The 20,486-nt window shown below is 36.2% G+C and overlaps 1 protein-coding gene across 1 annotated transcript; it reads left to right on the forward strand.

The window, feature by feature from the left end:
* Window positions 1-14,307: 14,307 nt before the first annotated feature.
* On the forward strand, window positions 14,308-19,192 carry LOC104213589 (serine/arginine-rich splicing factor SC35-like). The gene is made up of 8 exons (XM_009763119.2): window positions 14,308-14,566; window positions 14,650-14,728; window positions 15,138-15,217; window positions 15,337-15,403; window positions 15,581-15,652; window positions 18,371-18,571; window positions 18,664-18,847; window positions 18,920-19,192. Exons 1-8 carry the CDS (start codon window positions 14,491-14,493, stop codon window positions 18,923-18,925), a joined length of 765 nt encoding a protein of 254 aa, XP_009761421.1. The 5' UTR covers window positions 14,308-14,490; the 3' UTR covers window positions 18,926-19,192.
* The last annotated feature ends 1,294 nt before the right edge of the window (window positions 19,193-20,486 follow it).

The following is a 20,486-nucleotide window of genomic DNA, read 5'->3' on the forward strand; positions in this document are numbered from 1 at the left end:
ACTTGACTTATATTGGGTATCGGACTACTAAGGGGATAAAGGAGCAGTAACTACAAGAATCTCAGAAGAGCCATTGGATGAAGGGACAGTAGAGGGACGAGACAATGTAGGATATGAAAAAATTAATTCATGAAAGACAACATATCGATTGACATAAACACGACCAGGTGTAGGATCTAGGCAACGACCTTTATAATTAGAAGCATAACCTAGGAAAATACATTGACGTGGTTGAAGCTTATAAGAAACTTGAGCAGATATATTTGGAAAACATTCACAACCAAAAATTCGAAGAAAATTGCAGTCAGGGATGTACGAAAAAGCTTTTCAAATGGAGCAAGTCCATTCAAAATGGGAGTAGGCAATCTATTAATAGAATAAACAACATAAAAGCAACATCAACCCAAAATTGAGATGACAAATGAGCATCTGTAAGGATGGTACACACCATTTCAATTAGGTGGCGATGTTTTCGTTCAGCCATCCCATTGTGGTAGAGTATCTGGGCATGATTACGAAACAAAATACCCGAGTTAGAAAAGTGTTGAAGCATAGCCTTATTATCAAATTTACCACCTCTATCACTTTGAAAAGTTTTAATTTTAGTGTTAAAAGTGTTTTCCATGAGTTTTTGAAATGCACAAAAGTGCTAAAAAAACTTCTGATTTTCTCATCATAGGATAAAGACATGTAAATCGAGAAAAATCGTCAAAAAATATAACATAATATTGAAAACCCAAGTTTGGTAAACAGGCGATTGCCAAACATCGGTATGAATAATATCTAAAGGAAAAGAACTACAGTGAGCCACTAAATTATAGGACAACGTTGAGACTTCCCTAACTTGCACGAAACACAGTTATTACTAAAGGAATTTAGTAACGTAATAAGATTATGGTTCCTAAGACTTGACAAAATACTATTATGGCAAAGTTGAGGAACATGAAATATAGACTGTAAGTGTAGAGGACGAGATGTAGAAGGCAACTGAGCATAGCCGATATTTTTAATGTTAAGCAATGTACCATTTCCTACCAAAACACGATTAGAGCCAGTGTAAGGGTTCTTTTGTATAAAATTACCTTCGGATGGAGTCATGTGAGCGGACATGGCAGTGTCAAAATACCAAGTAGCGTCATTTGTTTCACCAACAGACATAACAGCAAAAGACTTAGGAAGATCATTAGCAACGAAAGCATGATTAAAACGATTTTGACATTGTAAGGCAGTATGACCAGGATGCCCACAAATTTGACAAGCAATGGGTGAGGGCGAGGGACCTAAGATCCCAATGGATGGTGAGAATGTACTGCCAGATTGTGAATTATAAGGAGTGGGAGAAGCACCACCAATACCTGACGGAGGCTGACCTGTAGGACCACTGCGAGCAAGATTATTGGGAGTAGACGGTAGTGAGGGACCTCGACCAGAGAAACCACGACCCCTTCCACCACGACCTCGATCTCGAAAAGACGAGGATCTTCCTCGTCCACGATTACGAAGAAGGCGCTGCATTGCTGGACATATTAGAAGAATTTGATTGAACATTCTGGGTAGCAAATTCATGATGAGAGATGATAGAATTAGATTCTTAAAAGCGTTGCAACCGTTGTTCATGCAAAAGGATCTTAGAACGCAAATCTTCAAGTGATACATGTCCAGGGAAGTGAGTGAGGATACCAACCAGCGTATCGTATTCTTTTCCTAATCCAAGAAGGACATGATCAATGAAATCCTAGGAGGAAACTGGAGAATTTATGGCTGCAAGTGAATCAACCAATTATTTTGCCTCTCTTAAATATTGATTAATTGATATAGATGTCGTCTTCTTCAAAGTAATGAGTTGTCTCTTAAGCTCAATTACTTTAGCTTGGCTAGCATCCATATATCTACGATGTAAGGAAAGCCAAATATCATGTGAAGATGGATGTCGACAAAAACTTCACGTGACAAGGTCGCAAAGATCCAAGAACGAATGCTTTGATCAATTCCAACCCACAAGCAGTAGCTTGGATTTGGTTGTTACGAACCAGTAGCGTCGCAAAGAAGCGGGGGCGGAGCAGGGATAGAACCATCAACAAAACCAAGCAAATCATGAGATATGAGAAGGGAAGTGAACTGAGTACGCCATGTGAGATAATCTTCAACAGACTGTAACTTAATTGTTACCAGATTGGTGACATTATGCGTTACTAGTGCAACAATAGAGTGAAACTTTGAGGCAATAATTGAGTCCAACGAACCAACACATGGAAATATAGGTGGCGTAATAGCAGCAGTGAACATGGAAACAAGTTAGGAGCGGAGAAATAGCTTGGTACTGATGAGGCCATGAAAGAAAGTGATGACATAAGAGGAGGAAACAATAGAGGGGAAGGTGAGAAAGCAACAATAAGGTTTGAGGATGGAATAATATCATCAGGTTTGGATAGAGGAATAGAAGTATAGGGTGCAAATGATGCCATAGTAAAGAAAAATGGTGTGGGAAAGCACTGGATTTGAGGAAAAGGTTTACAAGAAAATTCCAACAATGTTGAGTATGGTGAATGATAGAGTTCCGTGACTGCTAGGGGTGTCAATGGTTCGGTTCAGCCGGTTATTTTATAAAATTTGTACCATACCAATTTTTCGGTTATTCTGTTATGTATAACCAAATTAGACTTCTCGAAACCGTCCCAATCATGTCGATTTCTCTTCGGTATCGGTACGGTCAGTAAATTTTCGGTAATTTTTTTTAATGTCATGTAAAAGTCACTAGTAGAAGTAGAATGCAATAACATACGTACTTTTATATGACTTAGCAAAACTCTCTAGATATTTTTACAGTTTAAAAAGTGATGAATTAAGAAAATATGAAAGATTACTAGAGTATAGATCCATCAACTATTCTACATCAACGTAAAAAAAACTAAGCAAATACAAAAATAATATAAATCAAAATATTAACTAAGCTGGGATTCAAGAATAAAGTCTATAGAAGATTAAATATTCAAAAATATAAATCAAAATCATACGAAAGGAAACATATTCAATATATTGTAGTTTGCTACTCATAATCGTGATAATACCTTGTGTCTTGCTAGTGAACATGCTGAAAATAATTTAGTTTTAATATAAGTAGCATAATAGGTTTGGGAATTAAGATTTTGAGTTTAATTACTTGTTGGCTTGTAACTGTTTCTTAATTCCAAGGCCCAAGAAAAAATTTAATGCTTTATTATTTTTAAACTTAATATATAAATATATTGTTCACATTGTAAATTTATTTGGTACAGTTCGGTATTTTTTCGGTTTATTTTCATAAAATAAAAAACCTACCTTAATTATTGGTACGATTATAGATTTATATAAAAACCTACGGTTTTATTAAAAGAAACATAAAATTCGGTTCGGTACGGTGTAGTTCGGTCGGTTTAGTCGGTTTTTAAATATCCACTGACACCTCTAGTGACTGCTTACAGCTTGTTTGGATGGTTGTTTTATATCGTTTCATAATGTATCGTATCGTATTGTACTGTACTGTACTGTATCGTTTGATGAATATAATGTTTGGATGGATTGTGTCGTTTTGCCGTCGTTTCATGTTATCATGCACCAGTAATATGATGAATAAGCTTGCAATATTATAAAGAAAAATTATGATACGGTATATAAAAAGGTAGGGTAAATGATAAAATAAAATTATTTAATAATAATGAAGGGTGAAATTGAGAGAAAAGGACAAGGTAACAACGCGACCACACCAAATCGGTCGTCACATAAAGTGACACATTTCATCGTTACGTAACGACGGATTTAACGATACGATACGATAAAATTTAAGTAACAATCAAAACAAACATTGTATTTAAAGTAACAATACGATACAATACAATAGGTAACAACCATCCAAACAAGCTGTTAGAAGAAGGAATGAGAGAGGATTTCTCTCTCTAATTTGATACCATGATAGATTTCATTAAATGGATCAGTAATTAGAGAGCCACTATTACTTGTATTTATATGATATGGATACATACATAATGATAAGTATATCACCTACAAAGATAAGTATTAAGAGTCCATCACATATATGGGATAACTACAAATATTAGAAAAATTCTTAGAGCCATAATACTTAGTTCTGTTACCACGACTTAAGAGTGTGGGGGTGATTGTATTGGCGAGGAAACAATTCGAAACCATAACAAAGAGCAAAAATTGCCACTCGTTGCTTCGCAAGCGCAGGATAATGTTGCTCGTCTTTATATGACAGCGTTGCGAGGCAACATAAACCAGGCTACTACAATTGTTGATCAGATCGAAGTCCATACAAAAACCAGTGACCTACAAGAAACAAAGGACAAGTATGTTCTTCTAATCTTGAGCCATATATTGAGCACTCGTCTTGCGCATTAACAAATAAATCATTGAAAGAAATTTTTACTCTATCTCAACCAACGACGGATAATAGTAATGAAGGGAGAAAAAAGAAAAATTAAAAATGAATGGCTAGACTAACTAAGATCTCTAAAGACTTTGAAAGAATAAAGATTTAAAGGATTCTAATGAACATCTTGTTAAGATAGTTCTCACAGAAAGGTAATATGCAAACTCTAGGGAATCAACGAAAATGTGCTACTCTAGGGAATCAACGAACATCTTATTTTGATTAAGGGTATAGAAGCTAAAAATAAAAAAGTCATCGTGGGGCAGGAAGCCAACCCTAAATGGCTTCCCACCTCACAATGAGGGCTTTGGTGTGAATTGTCGAGGCTTGGGAAATCCTCGATAGTTCTCTTTGAAGGAGACAATGCGTCTCCACTCCCAAAGTATGATTTTCTAAGTACAACAACAACCCAGTAAAATTTCACCAATGAGGTATGGAGATTTTCTAAGTGAAACCAAGAATACAGAATGGTTAAGCGAGTTCAAAGACAACTTAACATGCCATATGCTACAATCGTAGACCCTATTTGTTGGATTATCTGGAGGTTTAAGCTTGGAATGATGACATTCAGGTATGTTTGTCTCATACTTCACATTTTTATATTGAAATATTTGTACATGATACTTTAAATGAATATTAAATATTGATGTATTTTTTTTTACTTGAGTACCGATAGAGTTACTCGTAGAGAACAACTGAATGAACTTAGTATATAATCAGCTAATTAGGGTCCTATTTGGATAATAGTTGAAGATTTCAATGACGTTATTGATAACTTGAAAAAGTTAGGAGGTAGAAGTGAGAAATAGTTTCTTTTAGGGACTTTAAAGAATTCATATGGACTCTCGGAGCAGTGGATTTAGAATTTAAAGGGAAGCCTTGGGCATGGTGGTGTTTCATAGAAAATGATAGATTTATTCAAGAGAGACTAGAAGGGCTGTTCCCTCATCGGAATGGAGGTTAGAATTCTACTAGGCTCAAGTAACTCATTTCAATACAGAGGCTTCAGATCATTGCGCGCTACTACTTAATATTGAACCTACCCCTATAAGGAAAAAACTAAGTTTCTATTTGGATAAAAGATGGTGTGAAAAGAATGATGTTAATAATTTAGTGGCAAACATTTGGAATGAACAATTAGATGGCTTTGAACAATCCAAAGTTAGCTTTAAATTAAAAAAATAAAATATCGGTCATCGTTTTTGTCCTGCTTAAGAGGGGGAAAGAAAATTTGAAGAAGAGAACTATTGGTATAAAAAATAAAACCGAACAAATTAAGAATGATCCTCATCACTTTTTGATATAAATAAGCTTAGGATTTTAAGGAAAGAGTTAGGGAAAGCTTACAAAGACGAGGAAGCGTTTTGGAAACAAAAATCTAGAGCTCTGTGGCTTCAAAAGGGTGATAAAAATACAATTTTTTTTTTCATATGAAAACTATTTAGAGACGCAAGTGTAATAGCATCAAAGGGTTTCAATTGCCTAATGAAAATTGGGTGTAGGAAATGGATGATATTATTAGAGAAGTAGAAAGTTTTTATGCAAATTTATTTACTACTTCTAGACCAACAAATCTTGATTCTATTTTGAATTTAATTCCTCCCTTTGTTGATGATTTCATAAACCAAAGTGTTATTAGAGAGGTGACTGATGACGAAGTGAAAAAAGCAATGTTTGACATGCCTCCCTTAAAAGCTCCGAAGGTGGATGAAATGACTCCTTTCTTTTTTCAAAATTATTAGAATATCCTTTCCACTAATACTATTATTGATGCCGTTAAAAGTTTCTTTCATTCGGGATATCTCTTACCCTCATGGAACCAAACTCTTATTACTTTAATCCAAAAAATAAGAAATTCTAGTATAACTAGTCAGTTCAGACCTATTAGTTTGTGCTCTACAATGTCTAAAATTATTACTCCCTCCGTTCCAATTTATGTGAACCTGTTTGACTGGGCGCGAAATTTAAGAAAAAAATGAATACTTTTGGAATTTGTGATCCTAAACAAGTTCAAATGGGGCCCAGAGTATTTGTATGGTTATAAAAGCTTCTCATTAAGGGTAAAGTTGTAACTTTAAGCTAAATTGTTACCAAATTTAGAAAGGGTTCATTCTTTTTGGAACAAACCAAAAAGGAACTAGGTTCACATAAACTGGAACAGAGGGAGTACTAAAATTATTATAGTAAGAATGAATGAGTATTTGCCTCGTATTATTTCTCCTAATCAATCTGCCTTTGCAGGTAGTAGGTAAATTGTTGATAATATTGTCTTAGCTCATGCATATTCATATGTTGAAAATAAGAGGCGAGTGCATAAAAAATATATGACTCTGAAACTAGACATGGAAAAAGCTTATGATAGAGTGGAATGAATATGTTTGTTAGTTGGACTTTTGAAAATGGGTTTTCATGATATGTTTGTAAGTCAGATTATACAACGTATCACGACTCCCGCTTACAAATTTAATCTAAATGGTGAAATTGTTGGAAATATTAAACCTAGTAAGGGGTTAAGACAAGGTGACCCTTTGTCGCTATGTCTATTTATTTTATGCGTTGAGGGACTTTCAGGCTTTTGAATCAAGCCGAAGAACAAGGAGCAATACAAAAAATTTGTTATTGAGAGAGAATTGAAAATGTGGAATTTTGCCAAGGTGGAGATTTGTTGAAGTTTGGCAAAATGCCAAAGTCCCACATTGGTTGGGAGTTAAGTTTGGGGGGATTTTTCCCCTATAAAAGAAGGCCTAATGTTTAGGATTGAAACACACCTCTCATTTGCCTTCTCATCTGTTTAAGGCATTTGTATCTTCTCTCTTTAGTATTATTTCACTTGTATTTTTGGAGTGGAATAAAATATTGGTTGTGTCCGAGGAGTAGGCAAAATTAGCCGAACCTCGTAAATTCTGGTGTTTCCTTTATTGTTGTTTTATTGTCTTATTTATTATTTGGTGGCTGTCATAATTTTTGGTATAGTAGTTGTGACTTATTCACACTATATACATTTGGCTTCCGCAACAATTGGTATCAGAGCCAAGGTACTGTCTAAGTATGCTCTGTGGTTGCAGCATAGTCTGATCTTCCACATCAGAAAAGATTTATCTTGGTAACTGAGTCAAGGTTCTGTCTGAGTATGCTCTGTGGTTGCAGCTTAGTCTGATCTTCCACACCAGAAAGGAAATAATCTTGATTTGTGTCGTCAGCTATTAAATAATATTTGTGTCAAAGATGGGAGACAATAAACAAGAAGAATCTACATCAAGTGTCAACAATACGTCATCATTGGCATCTTCGCTTATGACAAGAATTGTGTCAAATGCGAAATTTGCGGTCGAAATTTTTGACGGGTCCGGACATTTTGGGATGTGGCAAGGCGAGGTTCTAGATGTCCTTTTTCAACAAGGGCTAGATCTGGCCATTGAAGAAAAGAAACCAGATGTTATTGGAGAAGAAGATTGGAGAATTATCAACCGTGTTGCTTGCGGTACCATTCGATCCTACCTTGCTAGAGAGCAGAAATATCCATACACAAAGGAAACTTCTGCAAGTAAATTATGGAAAGCACTGGAGGATAAATTTTTGAAGAAAAACAGTCAAAATAAATTGTACATGAAGAAGAGACTGTTTCACTTCACCTATGTTCCTGGTACCACGATGAATGAACATATCACCAGTTTCAATAAGTTGGTTACAGATTTGCAAAATATGGATACAACTTATGATGATGGTGACTTGGCCTTGATGTTGTTGGCGTCACTTCCTGATGAGTACGAGCACCTTGAAACTACTCTACTCCATGGAAATGACGAAATTTCTCTCAGAGAAGTTTGTTCAGCTTTGTACAGCTATGAACAAAGAAAGCGAGAAAAACAGAAGGGCGGAGAAGGAGAAGCACTGTTTGTGAGGGGTCGTCCTCAAAATCAAACGAGGACAAAGAAGGGAAGATCCAAGTCAAGATCCAGACCCAGCAAAGATGAATGTGCCTTTTGTCGAGAAAAAGGGCACTGGAAGAAAGACTGTCCGAAGTTGAAGAATAAGGCCAAACATAACAATGGAAAGGCTATTATGGATTCAAATGTAGCTGATTGTGATGATTCAGACTTCTCATTAGTTACAACAGAGTCATCAACATCATCAGACATATGGTTGATGGACTCGGCTTGTAGCTATCATATGTGTCCCAACAGGGACTGGTTCGTGGAATTTCAAGAAGGAGAATATGGAGTCATCCACACAGCGGATAACAGCCCTCTTACCTCATATGGCATTGGTTCAATACGATTAAGGAACCATGATGGAATGATCAGAACATTGATAGATGTTCGATATGTACCGGATTTGAAGAAGAATCTCATCTCTGTGGGAGCCCTAGAATCAAAAGGGTTCAAAATCATTGCAGAAAATGGAGTGATGAGAGTATGCTCCGGTGCACTAGTGGTAATGAAGGCTAATCGGAAGAATAATAATATGTATCGCTATCGTGGCAGTACAGTTATTGGGACAGCGACAGTAACATCCAGTGACGACAAAGAGGCAGAAGCAACCAAGCTATGGCACATGCGCTTGGGACATGCTGGAGGAAAATCCTTGAAAACTCTATCAGATCAAGGATTGTTAAAAGGAGTAAAGGCTTGCAACTTGGAGTTTTGTGAGCATTGTGTTAAAGGGAAACAGACAAGGGTTAAATTTGGTACAGCGATCCATAATACTAAAGGCATTTTGGATTATGTACACTCTGATGTTTGGGGTCCTTCCAAAACACCTTCATTGGGTGGGAAGCACTATTTTGTAACCTTTGTTGATGATTTTTCTCGAAGAGTATGGGTGTATACAATGAAGAGCAAAGATGAAGTGTTGGGAATTTTTCTCAAATGGAAGATGATGGTGGAGAATCAGACAGGCAGGAGAATCAAGTGTATTCGCACAGACAATGGAGGTGAATACAAAAATGATCATTTCAATAAGGTCTGTGAAAATGATGGCATCATCCGACACTTCACTGTTAGACATACACCACAACAGAATGGAGTGGCAGAACGTATGAACCGGACCTTGCTGGAGAAGGTACGGTGTATGTTGTCCAATGCTGGCTTGGGCAAAGAATTTTGGGCTGAGGCAATTACATATGCATGCCACCTCATTAATCGTCTACCATCTGCTGCTATTGATGGCAAAACACCATTTGAAAAATGGTACGGAAAACCTGCTGTAGATTATAACTCTTTGCACGTGTTTGGCTCAACTGCATATTATCATGTGACGGAGTCAAAATTGGATCCAAGGGCAAAGAAGGCTATTTTTATGGGAATTACTTCTGGAGTCAAAGGATATCGCTTATGGTGTCCTATGACAAAGAAAGTAATGTTCAGCAGAGATGTTACCTTTGATGAATTTGCTATGGTAAATAAGGTAACAGAAGATACCAAACAAAATGAAGGTGCTTCTAAGCAGGTGGAGTTTGAGGGAAAATTTATTTTTCCTACACAAGAAGCAGAGGAGGAAACAAATGAAGATTACCCTCTGGAAGGAGAGCCAGTAGAGGAGATTCCAACTCAGGAATCTCAACAACAACTTGAATCAATAGCAACCAGCAGGCCAAAAAGAACAATAACGAAACATGTTCGTCTCATAGAGACGGTTGCTTGTGCAACCTCAATTGTAGCTGATGATGTTCCTACTACTTATAAAGACGCTGTTCAAAGTTCAGAAGAAGATAAGTGGAGGATTGCCATGAATGATGAGATACAGTCCCTTCATCAGAATCATACATGGAGATTGGCCAATCTCCCGAAGGGAAAGAAAGCAATTGGGTGCAAATGAGTATTTGCAAAGAAGGAAGGATTTCCTAACCAAGTAGATGTTCGCTACAAAGCAAGATTGGTGGCCAAAGGATATGCTCAAAAGGAGGGAATTGATTACAATGAAGTGTTTTCTCCAGTTGTAAAACATTCCTCCATTAGAATTATGTTGGCTTTGGTAGCACAATTGGATTTGGAACTAGTTCAGATGGATGTAAAAACTGCGTTTTTACATGGAAACTTGGAGGAGGAAATCTACATGACTCAGCCAGAAGGATTCAAAGTTGCTGGAAAAGAAAATATGGTGTGCAAACTTGAAAAATCGTTGTACGGATTGAAACAATCTTCTAGACAATGGTACAAGCGATTTGACGAGTTTATGTTGCGGCAAGGGTACAAGAGAAGCAAATACGATCATTGTGTGTATTTGCACAAGCTTAAAGATGGTTCCTTTGTATATCTTCTCCTATATGTTGATGATATGTTGATAGCTTCCAAGAATTCGGAAGAAATTGATAAGTTGAAGATTCAACTGAAGAAGGAGTTCGAGATGAAGGATTTGGGTGAGGCAAAGAAAATTCTTGGCATGGAGATAATTAGAGATAGACGTTCAAAGAAACTCTGTTTATCTCAAAAGGAATATTTGAAGAGAGTACTTCAACGTTTTGGCATAGATGACAAGACTAAGCCAGTTAGTACTCCACTTGCTTCCCATTTTAAGCTAAGTACTACTATGTCGCCAATGGATGAAGCTGAACGAGAGTATATGTCAAAGGTACCATACGCAAATGCTGTTGGTAGCTTGATGTATGCAATGGTTTGCACAAGGCCTGACATTTCACAAGCTGTTGGAGTTATTAGCAGATATATGCACAATCCAGGGAAGGAGCATTGGCAAGCTGTGAAGTGGATTCTACGGTATATTCATAATACTGTAGATGTCGGGTTAGTTTTTGAGCAGGAAGACAATCAGTTTGTAGTTGGATATTGTGACTCAGATTTTGCGGGTGATATGGACAAACGAAGATCAACTACTGGTTATGTGTTTACTTTTGCAAAGGCACCAGTTAGTTGGAAGTCTACTTTGCAGTCAACAGTTGCTTTGTCTACAACAGAGGCAGAGTACATGGCTATTACAGATGCTGTGAAAGAGGCAATTTGGCTTCAAGGATTGCTAAAGGAGCTTGGTGTTGAACAAAAAGGTATCACAATTTTTTGTGATAGTCAAAGTGCTATTCAATTAGCGAAGAACCAAGTTTATCATGCAAGGACGAAACACATTGATGTTCGGTATCATTTCGTACGAGAAATCATAGAAGAAGGTGGAGTCACGGTGAAGAAAATTCATACTACAGAGAATCCTGCTGATATGCTGACAAAGGTGGTGACTGCGGTCAAGTTTCAACATTGTTTGGATTTGATCAACATTGTTGAACACTGAAGATTGAAGATGAAGACACAACCAAAATTTGTTATTGAGAGAGAATTGAAAATGTGGAATTTTGCCAAGGTGGAGATTTGTTGAAGTTTGGCAAAATGCCAAAGTCCCACATTGGTTGGGAGTTAAGTTTGGGGGGATTTTTCCCCTATAAAAGAAGGCCTAATGTTTAGGATTGAAACACACCTCTCATTTGCCTTCTCATCTGTTTAAGGCATTTGTATCTTCTCTCTTTAGTATTATTTCACTTGTATTTTTGGAGTGGAATAAAATATTGGTTGTGTCCGAGGAGTAGGCAAAATTAGCCGAACCTCGTAAATTCTGGTGTTTCCTTTATTGTTGTTTTATTGTCGTATTTATTATTTGGTGGCTGTCATAATTTTTGGTATAGTAGTTGTGACTTATTCACACTATATACATTTGGCTTCCGCAACACAGCTAATACTCAAAATGCTGCAATTTTTTTTGGAAATTTTAAAGACTTATGAACTTTGTTTAGGACAAGATGTCAACTTTGATAAATCGACAGTGTTTTTCAGTAGAAATACTACTGAGGAAGATAAGGATGGCATTATAGCGGAGATAGGACAAATACAAAGAACTAATTTGGGGTTATATCTATGCTTACCTGCGGTAGTTGGAAGATCAAAGAAAAAAGTACTAAACTTTATTAAAGAAAGAGTTGAAACTAAGATAATGGGAATGAAAAAATACTTTTTTAAGTCCAGCAAACAAAACTGTGCTTTCTGCCATTCCTTCGTATGCTTTGTCATGTTTTTAATTTCCAGATAGCTTATGTAAGGCGAATACTTCTATTATCTATAATTTTTGGTGGGGTCAAATTGAGGAGAAGAGGAAAATGCACTATGAACAATACCAGAAGCTCTGGGAGTCAAAATCTAAAGGAGGTAATGGCTTAGAGATTTAAAATCTTTTAACAACGCTCTATTGGCTTAGCTTGCATGGAGAATTGTAACCCAAGAAGAATCTTTACTTCATAAGCTGCTAAAAATAAATATTTTCAGAATACTTCTTTTCTTAGTGCAAGTTGTCGCTCATCAAGTTCTTGGAACTGAAAAAACATAAAAATAATAAGGTTTGGATTGATCCATGAATTCCTAATTCGAATAGTTTTAAACCCCTATAATGACAAACATATGCAGATATGCAGTTGAGGGTTAATGCCCTTATAGACCCACATAATCATATATGGAATATGCAATAAATCCATACTTATTTTTGTCCTAATGATAAAAACCATGCTTATTTTTGTCCTAATGATATTAACTCTATTTTGCTCATCACTACATGTATTACTGGAACTTCTAATTGAATTATTTGGCAATATATAAAGCCAAACAAGTACGAGGTAAAATCTGGTTATCATCTAGCAAACAATCTTTTTAAGAGTTATATGACGTTAGTAATGATAGGCCTTAAGCCAGTTGTCATTCGTTTCCAAAACCTCTTTGGGATTTTTGGGGGTCACTAGAGATAAAAAAAAATAAAATATAAACATTTCATTAGGAAATGCATTTTGAATGTCTTACTTGTTAATGCAAACATTTCTAAAAGATTGAATCATATTTGTGATGTTAGTAAAGTTTGTGATATAGAAAAAGAAACGATTGACCACATATTTTTTTTAGTTGCCCTAAAGCTCAATTAGTGTTGAAATTATCTCCTATTAACGGGCCTGAGCCAGCAAATATATTGATTTTGCAAAATGGTGGAATGATTTATTTTGCAATACATGTCAGTACCCAGATTCCATTGAGCTACTATGATTAAGTATTTCTCTTTTCTGACAAATATAGAAAGCTAGATATTCTTTTAGTTTTGGTGGTGATATATATGATCCTAATGACATTGTTAATAAGGCGTTATTTGATTTACGTGATTATGACAATGCTTTGCTAGCTTCATCGGCTATGACCGGTATACTTAATATGGCTAATGAAGGTATAGTTATTTTCACAGATGCAAGTTTACAAAATGGACAAGAAAAAGGTAAGCATTGCAGTGGTGGCTATGGATAACTGTGGTCATCTACTTCATGCCCTTATTCAATTTGTAGGGAAGGCCATAACCGCTGAGGCATTAGAAAGAGCATTGCAGAATGGTTTGTCAAAAGTTCATATACTATCAGATGCAAAGAATGTGGTCCAAATATTACAAAAGAAGGTGGCAGTATCTTGGGAAATAGACACCGCTAGCAAGGATATATGGACGTTGATGCGATCGTTTGAAAAAATCAACATCATATATATTCTTAGAACATGGAATGTGCAAGCTCACAATCTAGCTTAATTTCTATTTCACTTGTACATCGGATTTTTTGGGATTCTATTTTCCCAAATTGGGTTGTAATGATGCTACATTTGAAACATGCTATGACATAATATAATGCACTTGTTTAGCGAAAAAAATTTATAGGGAAATTGTATCTAGAGCTGATTTGCCCCTCCGGCTTAAAAGGTTCACATGTTTTTGATGAATCAATTTCGTGAGAAATAACTATCAGCTATCCCCATGTGTTATAAATATAACAGAGACTAGAAATGCTCAGTTTTGTCATAATTAAATGAACAAAACCGCTCGTGTTTATATTTAAAGGTCTAGCATAAACCAATCCCAAAACAAAAGGGACTATTCTTGTCATTTTCTCCAAATAGGAGGCATAAACTGAAGTTTGGCAAATAAGTAGGTCAATTTTGTATAAAGAACCAAACATACACCATCTGTCTTCTCCCTGCAGCATCCATAACCTATAGCTCAAACCCTAACCATTCAACCTTATTATCAGTCATTCACTCCGGCGAACGGCGATGTCTCACTTCGGAAGAACAGGCCCTCCGGACATCAAAGATACCTTCTCTCTCCTCGTTCTCAACGTTACTTTCCGTAATTACCCCCGTCTTCCCTCTATTTACCAATTAGCAAATTTATTTTTTCTAATATTACTCAATCATTGTTTGCTTGTACAGGTACCACTGCTGATGACTTGTTTCCTCTTTTCGATAAGTATGGAAAAGTCGTCGATGTCTTTATCCCTAGAGACCGAAGGTTCTTACCTTTTCTCTTTAACATTTTCTTTGTAATATGTACTATTTTCTTTGGGTAATCGAGCAAACCGATATCTTTGTTATGTGTTTGTTGTCTTTTTCATTAAATGTTTTCTTCCCATCCTACTTGGTTATATCATAATAGTCTCAATTAATACGAGCTACCTTTAATTTTAGGACGATCTAAAATGTTTGACATCATTAAACTAATAATATCATCCTATTCATTTGTGCAACTTTGATGAGTTCAAATTCATTTGCTTTGCCACTTGAGAATTTAAATTCATTTTATATATTCTCTGTCAAACAAACTTTTCAAACATTATCCCGAAATTCTATTTTACTATCATTAATATAATACATAAGTCAAATTAATATTTTAAACTCTTGTTATTTATTTGGTGCTTTAGGACTGGAGATTCTAGGGGTTTTGCATTTGTACGCTACAAGTATCAGGATGAGGCTCAAAAGGCAGTGGAAAAGCTCGATGGTAAATGAAGTGATTTCTAACATTTAAATTAAGTTATTAGTCCTCCAATATTTTTCTGGATATTACAATTCGGGTGGTAGCCTTATATTGCTGTTGATCACACTATTATTTGGCCACAGGAAGAGTTGTAGATGGTCGAGAAATAATGGTTCAATTTGCAAAGTACGGCCCAAATGCCGAGAGAATGTAAGTTTTATTTGATGCAAATATTTATTAAGTTGCGAGCTTGCGTTGTTGAAAGTTGTGATTTTCACTCTTGTATATTTAGGTGCATTTTTTATCCTATAAATTGAGCTGTAATAACCATTTGTTTGAGACAATAAAACTATGGCTAATGGAGGCTAGGATTGTTTTTATGAACAGTGACAAAGGTAGAATTTTGGAGCCTGTACATAGTACAAGAGGAAGGTCAAGAAGCCGCAGTCCTAGTTCAAGGTAAGAGCTAATTTATTTAATTCTTCCACTGAAATCCCGGTTGCGAACATCGAGATTTCCATTGGAATATATTTGTTTGTGTTAATGCGATCCTAATCATTGAGCTTTGTTGATTAGTCATACAAATGTTGGGAATATATCCTATAGGAAATTTCGTTGGAGTTTGTGATCATGTGTTCTTTCTACCTAAGGTGCAATGTTTTTAAAAGCGAAAAGAAGTGACAAAGTCAATGGTACTTGCAGCGACAAGCGAGAAGTGAAGCACACAATTTGTTTGTTTATTTCGTTGATGCACGAAGTTTATGGAAAAGCAGAAAATGGCATATATGAATTTAATGTTTTTTTTTTTGATAAGTAAAGATTTTATTATAACTGGTACCAAGATGGTACATAGAACAGTACAGGACCAGACTATAACTCTTACTTAATTCATACTACATATTTTCTCCTAACAAGTGCAAAAAATCCAAATACTGGTCCATCTCATCTAAAGAACTGCTATAACACCAGAAATACAAATTTTTAATACATTTGTTTTTGACTCTAGCAATCTGCAGTCTCTTTCCCTCAAAGCATGCTTTATTTCGCTCCAGCCATAATGTCCACATTATGCAGTTGGGAATAGTTTTCCATATCAGCTTTAAGCTTCTTTTTACTCTCTGGGATTGCCACATTTCCAGCAAGCTACTAATCTTCTGAGGTAGCACCAAAGATATGCCCATTATGTTCAAGAAAAATTCCCAGCATTGTCTTGAAAATGTGCAATGCAAAAAGAGATGCTCAGCTGTTTCCTCCTCTGAGTTGCAAAAATAACATCTACTGCACGGAGAAAACCCTCTCCTCTGTAACCCTATATGAATTTAATGTTGTAAAAATCAAATTACAATCATTGTTACCTTTCTCGGAAAAAATAATCAAATTACAATTAAAATAACTAATTTCAGCATCAAATATGCACTATTTCCAAAATTAATCCAACTCCTCCAAGTTGAGATTCATAAAATGCCTGCTTTTCTTTTAGATAACTTTGTGCGTCATTATTTGAAGCTCACACTTCTCTCAAGCACCCGGCTTCCTTGAAGCGATAGCCCTTTGCTTGTCATTGCGATGAAGCAATGACTTTTAATAACAATGGTCAAGAGAAAAAGTCTTAAAGGTCTCAAAGAACACTAAACAGGTTAACACTGTCTTTTGTTGGGGTGAGAAGAGAGCTGGTGAGCGGAGGGGAGACAAAAGAGTAGAGCCTTTCCTTATCTGGTAAATAAGTATAAGACTAGTGGAGGTTAGTAGATGGTTTTGATAGCCATCCACTCTTTTTTCTCTTTTTTTTTTCCAACTCTTTCAAACTTGGACTGAAACAAGGAAGGTTTTTTTTTTTTTTTTTTGTACTTAATTTCTGCGAGTGCTAATCAACTAGGGGTAGAATATCAAATATCTCCAGCCATATAGAAATGAACATTCAAGTTCCTCTTTCTTGGGCCCTACCCTCCTCTTTGTGGAATTAAATATAGTTTATGCATTCAGAGATTTAGATTTATTTTTCCCAATTGCATTAAATTATACTGTTGGCGAAAATTTCATATGCTCAGATTTACAAATTTTGGTTTCTAACTGATTTTGATGTCAAAAGCATTATCAGAATTTTTCTTCGTGTAACTAGAATGTGGAGGTTTAGAACGATCCTTCAGAATCATGCTGCAAGATTTACTAGTTGAAAATTCTACTGCCTGTTTGAGAGATGCTATTTTGAGTCTCATGATCCTTTTGCAATCAAAGCATGTGAAAAATGCCATTGAATTGGTTTTCTTGAAATTCCCTGCCCTTTCCGGCCTAAATAAAATGTAGATGATCTGGAGTAGGGAAATGGTGATGTTTAGCTTACGTTTCCATAGATTTTTCAGTTGACAAACCTGACTAGTTGGATCTTTTAGAAGTTCTTTTTTTTCTCGGAGACAGTTTTCTGAATTTTAAGTAAAATTATTCTCCCTCCTCAGCTTTTGTACATGGAACTTGCCCTTCTTAATAAATTGGCTGTTTTGTTAAGCTTTCGTTTTTTGGTTAATATTTTTCCCTCTTACTGAGTTGATCGAATTTTAGTTGATTGATTGAGTTGATAATGACTTTACTTGGCCTTCATGCTTTCAATTGCTCTTTGCAGTATGTAGCAACCATCTCAATATGTTAAGCTGAGAGGGGGAAGTATGGAAATTAGTAACATTGTTATCTTACTTCCTGCCATTAATGTTCATGATAATGAATAGTGTCATTATTTTACTTGCTTTCTGCCATTAATGTTTTTATTTTCAATGTAGAAAACATTTCCATCTTGAAACCATGTCTCATTTTGATTAGATCCTGATGCCTGGCATCATCAACTACTAGCTGGCTGGATACTATAATTTCAAAACCTATTATGGTGTCGAATGTGGTGATCCCATCAAGGCATGGCTAATTTGAGCTTCTGTGGAACATATTTGGGTATTAGAATGGATACTGGTGTTAAAATGAATACTCTCTTAACTCTTCTTTGACCTCCCATCGTTGATATTCTTCTGCTATCACACATTTTCTCTCCAAAACAAGGTGGAAGTGTTCAAATAATATTGCTTCCCCTTTAATGTGATACTTGAGTTAAATAATTGACATTTTGCTTTGAGCTGTTGAAGAGATGTATCCACAATCTGAAGATCGCCTTCTTTTATTTTTTTTCTATCTTAGGCATCGTGATCGTTATAGGGAAAAGGATTCTAAAAGGAGAAGCCGAAGTAGAAGTAGGGACAGGTATGAACATGATAGGTACCGTGGGAGAGACAAGGATTACCGTCATAAGAGCAGAAGCCGCAGCCCTGATTACCGCAAAGATCGCGAGAGAGGTAAATATGATGAGGAGAGGCGCAGCCGAAGCCGGTCTCATAGAAGGTAGAAAATTTTCTATACGTGTTTTGCCTCTTCTTCCCCATCCCCCGAAACTATTATCATAAGTGTTGTCTAACATGTCATTTTACGTTAAGTGTGTCCCCTGCTCGCCGTAGCCTCAGTCCTCGGAGGAGCCCTTCTCCACGTAGAACAACCCCTTCTAGGGATGCTAGTCCAGCTGGACGTAATCACAAGGACTGGTCTCCAACTCCAAAGAGTGTCTCACCGCGGGGTAGACGTGGTGGTTCTCGCAGCCCCTTGCCGCATTCTGATGCTGATGTGAGTTGTGCCTGTCATACATTGTTTTATTACAGTATAAATGTGATGAAAAAGCATTATTTGCTTTTGTAGGATTAAGGAGCAAAAGAGAAGGCCATGAATGTAATCTGGTTCTGGTCGATGTTGCGTATCAAGAGTACATTCCCAAATGAAGGATCCTTTCATCTATTTTCTGCTTGCTAGAACTGATTGGCCCGTCTTATTTATAAGGTTTAACTCCTTTTTGTTGTACTTGATCCATGCCAGAACTTTGATGTTACCTCTGCATTCTGGTATTATGGATTGGTATTGTGATATTAAGATATCTACTGTTGGTTTATAATTACTGCTCTGGTTTTGGCTTTATTTGATTTCTTATTTCCTCTTTTCTTATTCATAGTATACTTGCATGGAATATTGTGATAGTATACCTTGTTGTAATTTACTTATGATGGAAATTATTGGCCTTCTATAGCTGGGTCCGTGAAAAATCAATGTGGCTGAATTGCAAGATGATACAGCAGCTGTTGATGCTGTTATATTTGCTGTTGGTTGTAATTTTGTTGCTGGTCACAAACTACCATTTCTTCGCTGAATGGCAAGGAGATGCTGCAGCTGTAGATGCTGTTTTATCTTGGCTGATTATAATTTGTTGCTGGTGACATACTACTGTTTGTTGGTTGAATGGCAAGCATATGCAGCAGCTGTTGATGCTGTTTTAGCTTTGCTGTTGTAATTTGTTGCTGGTGACAAAATACCATTTCTATACAAATGTTCAGGATGCTCATGATCGGTAAGGATCAAAACTCCTGAATAACTGAAGTCATGCTAGGTTTATGCCTTTGGCCTGCCAGTCATTTTTTTATCTGTCTTTATATGAAAGAAATCCACATGTTCAAGTGTAGCTATTGAAGTTGATTCCAGGTTGATATTTTGTTATGCCGAGTAGAAATTTCAATATGTGACCAAATGAATGAGTTCAGATGTAGTGATTGTGTGATCTTAAACATTGCACGGATTTGATTTCTCATTTTTTACCCTTATCAAAATAAATGAATAATGAATCACGCAATCTGTTAATACTAGGTTCTAGTATCTTTATTTGCTTTATGGTGTTGAATGTTCTTCAGGTACATAGTATAGCACCTATAGTTAAGCTAATGATAGTTGCACTATGTTACAGTGCGAGTTCATGCTTACACCCGTGATTCTAGCTGATCTGTGTAGATCTTTTGTTGCTGTTAGTTGATAGCCTAGCAAACTGATGCTGTTTTTTTGGAGTTGATGGTCTGCTTGATGTGTACAGTTGGACCCTCTGCATATTGTTCATCCACCTTCTGCAGGAGCTAAGTTGTGTGTTTATGTTGTGCTGAGTCACTTCAGATATGCACTATCTGCGTCTCTTATTGGTTATTTTTCAGTGGAACATGTGCACATTGCCGACTTGGAGATCTGACAGTTTCCTGTGAGAATGTTAATCTATCAAAACTTAACCTTCTTTTACTCCGTCTGCTAGTGGCTTGATTCATGTATCTCACCTTTCTTATTATCATGGCATTTAGAGGTGGAATTGGGGCGTTTGATCTCCTTTTAGGTGAGGTATGAGATAGCGGCTAGGTTATTACATTACTATAGTCCAGTGTGATAACCCTTTCTCGTT

The sequence above is a fragment of the Nicotiana sylvestris genome, chromosome 4, assembly GCF_000393655.2.
Source record: "Nicotiana sylvestris chromosome 4, ASM39365v2, whole genome shotgun sequence".
Classification (NCBI taxonomy): Eukaryota; Viridiplantae; Streptophyta; class Magnoliopsida; order Solanales; family Solanaceae; genus Nicotiana; species Nicotiana sylvestris.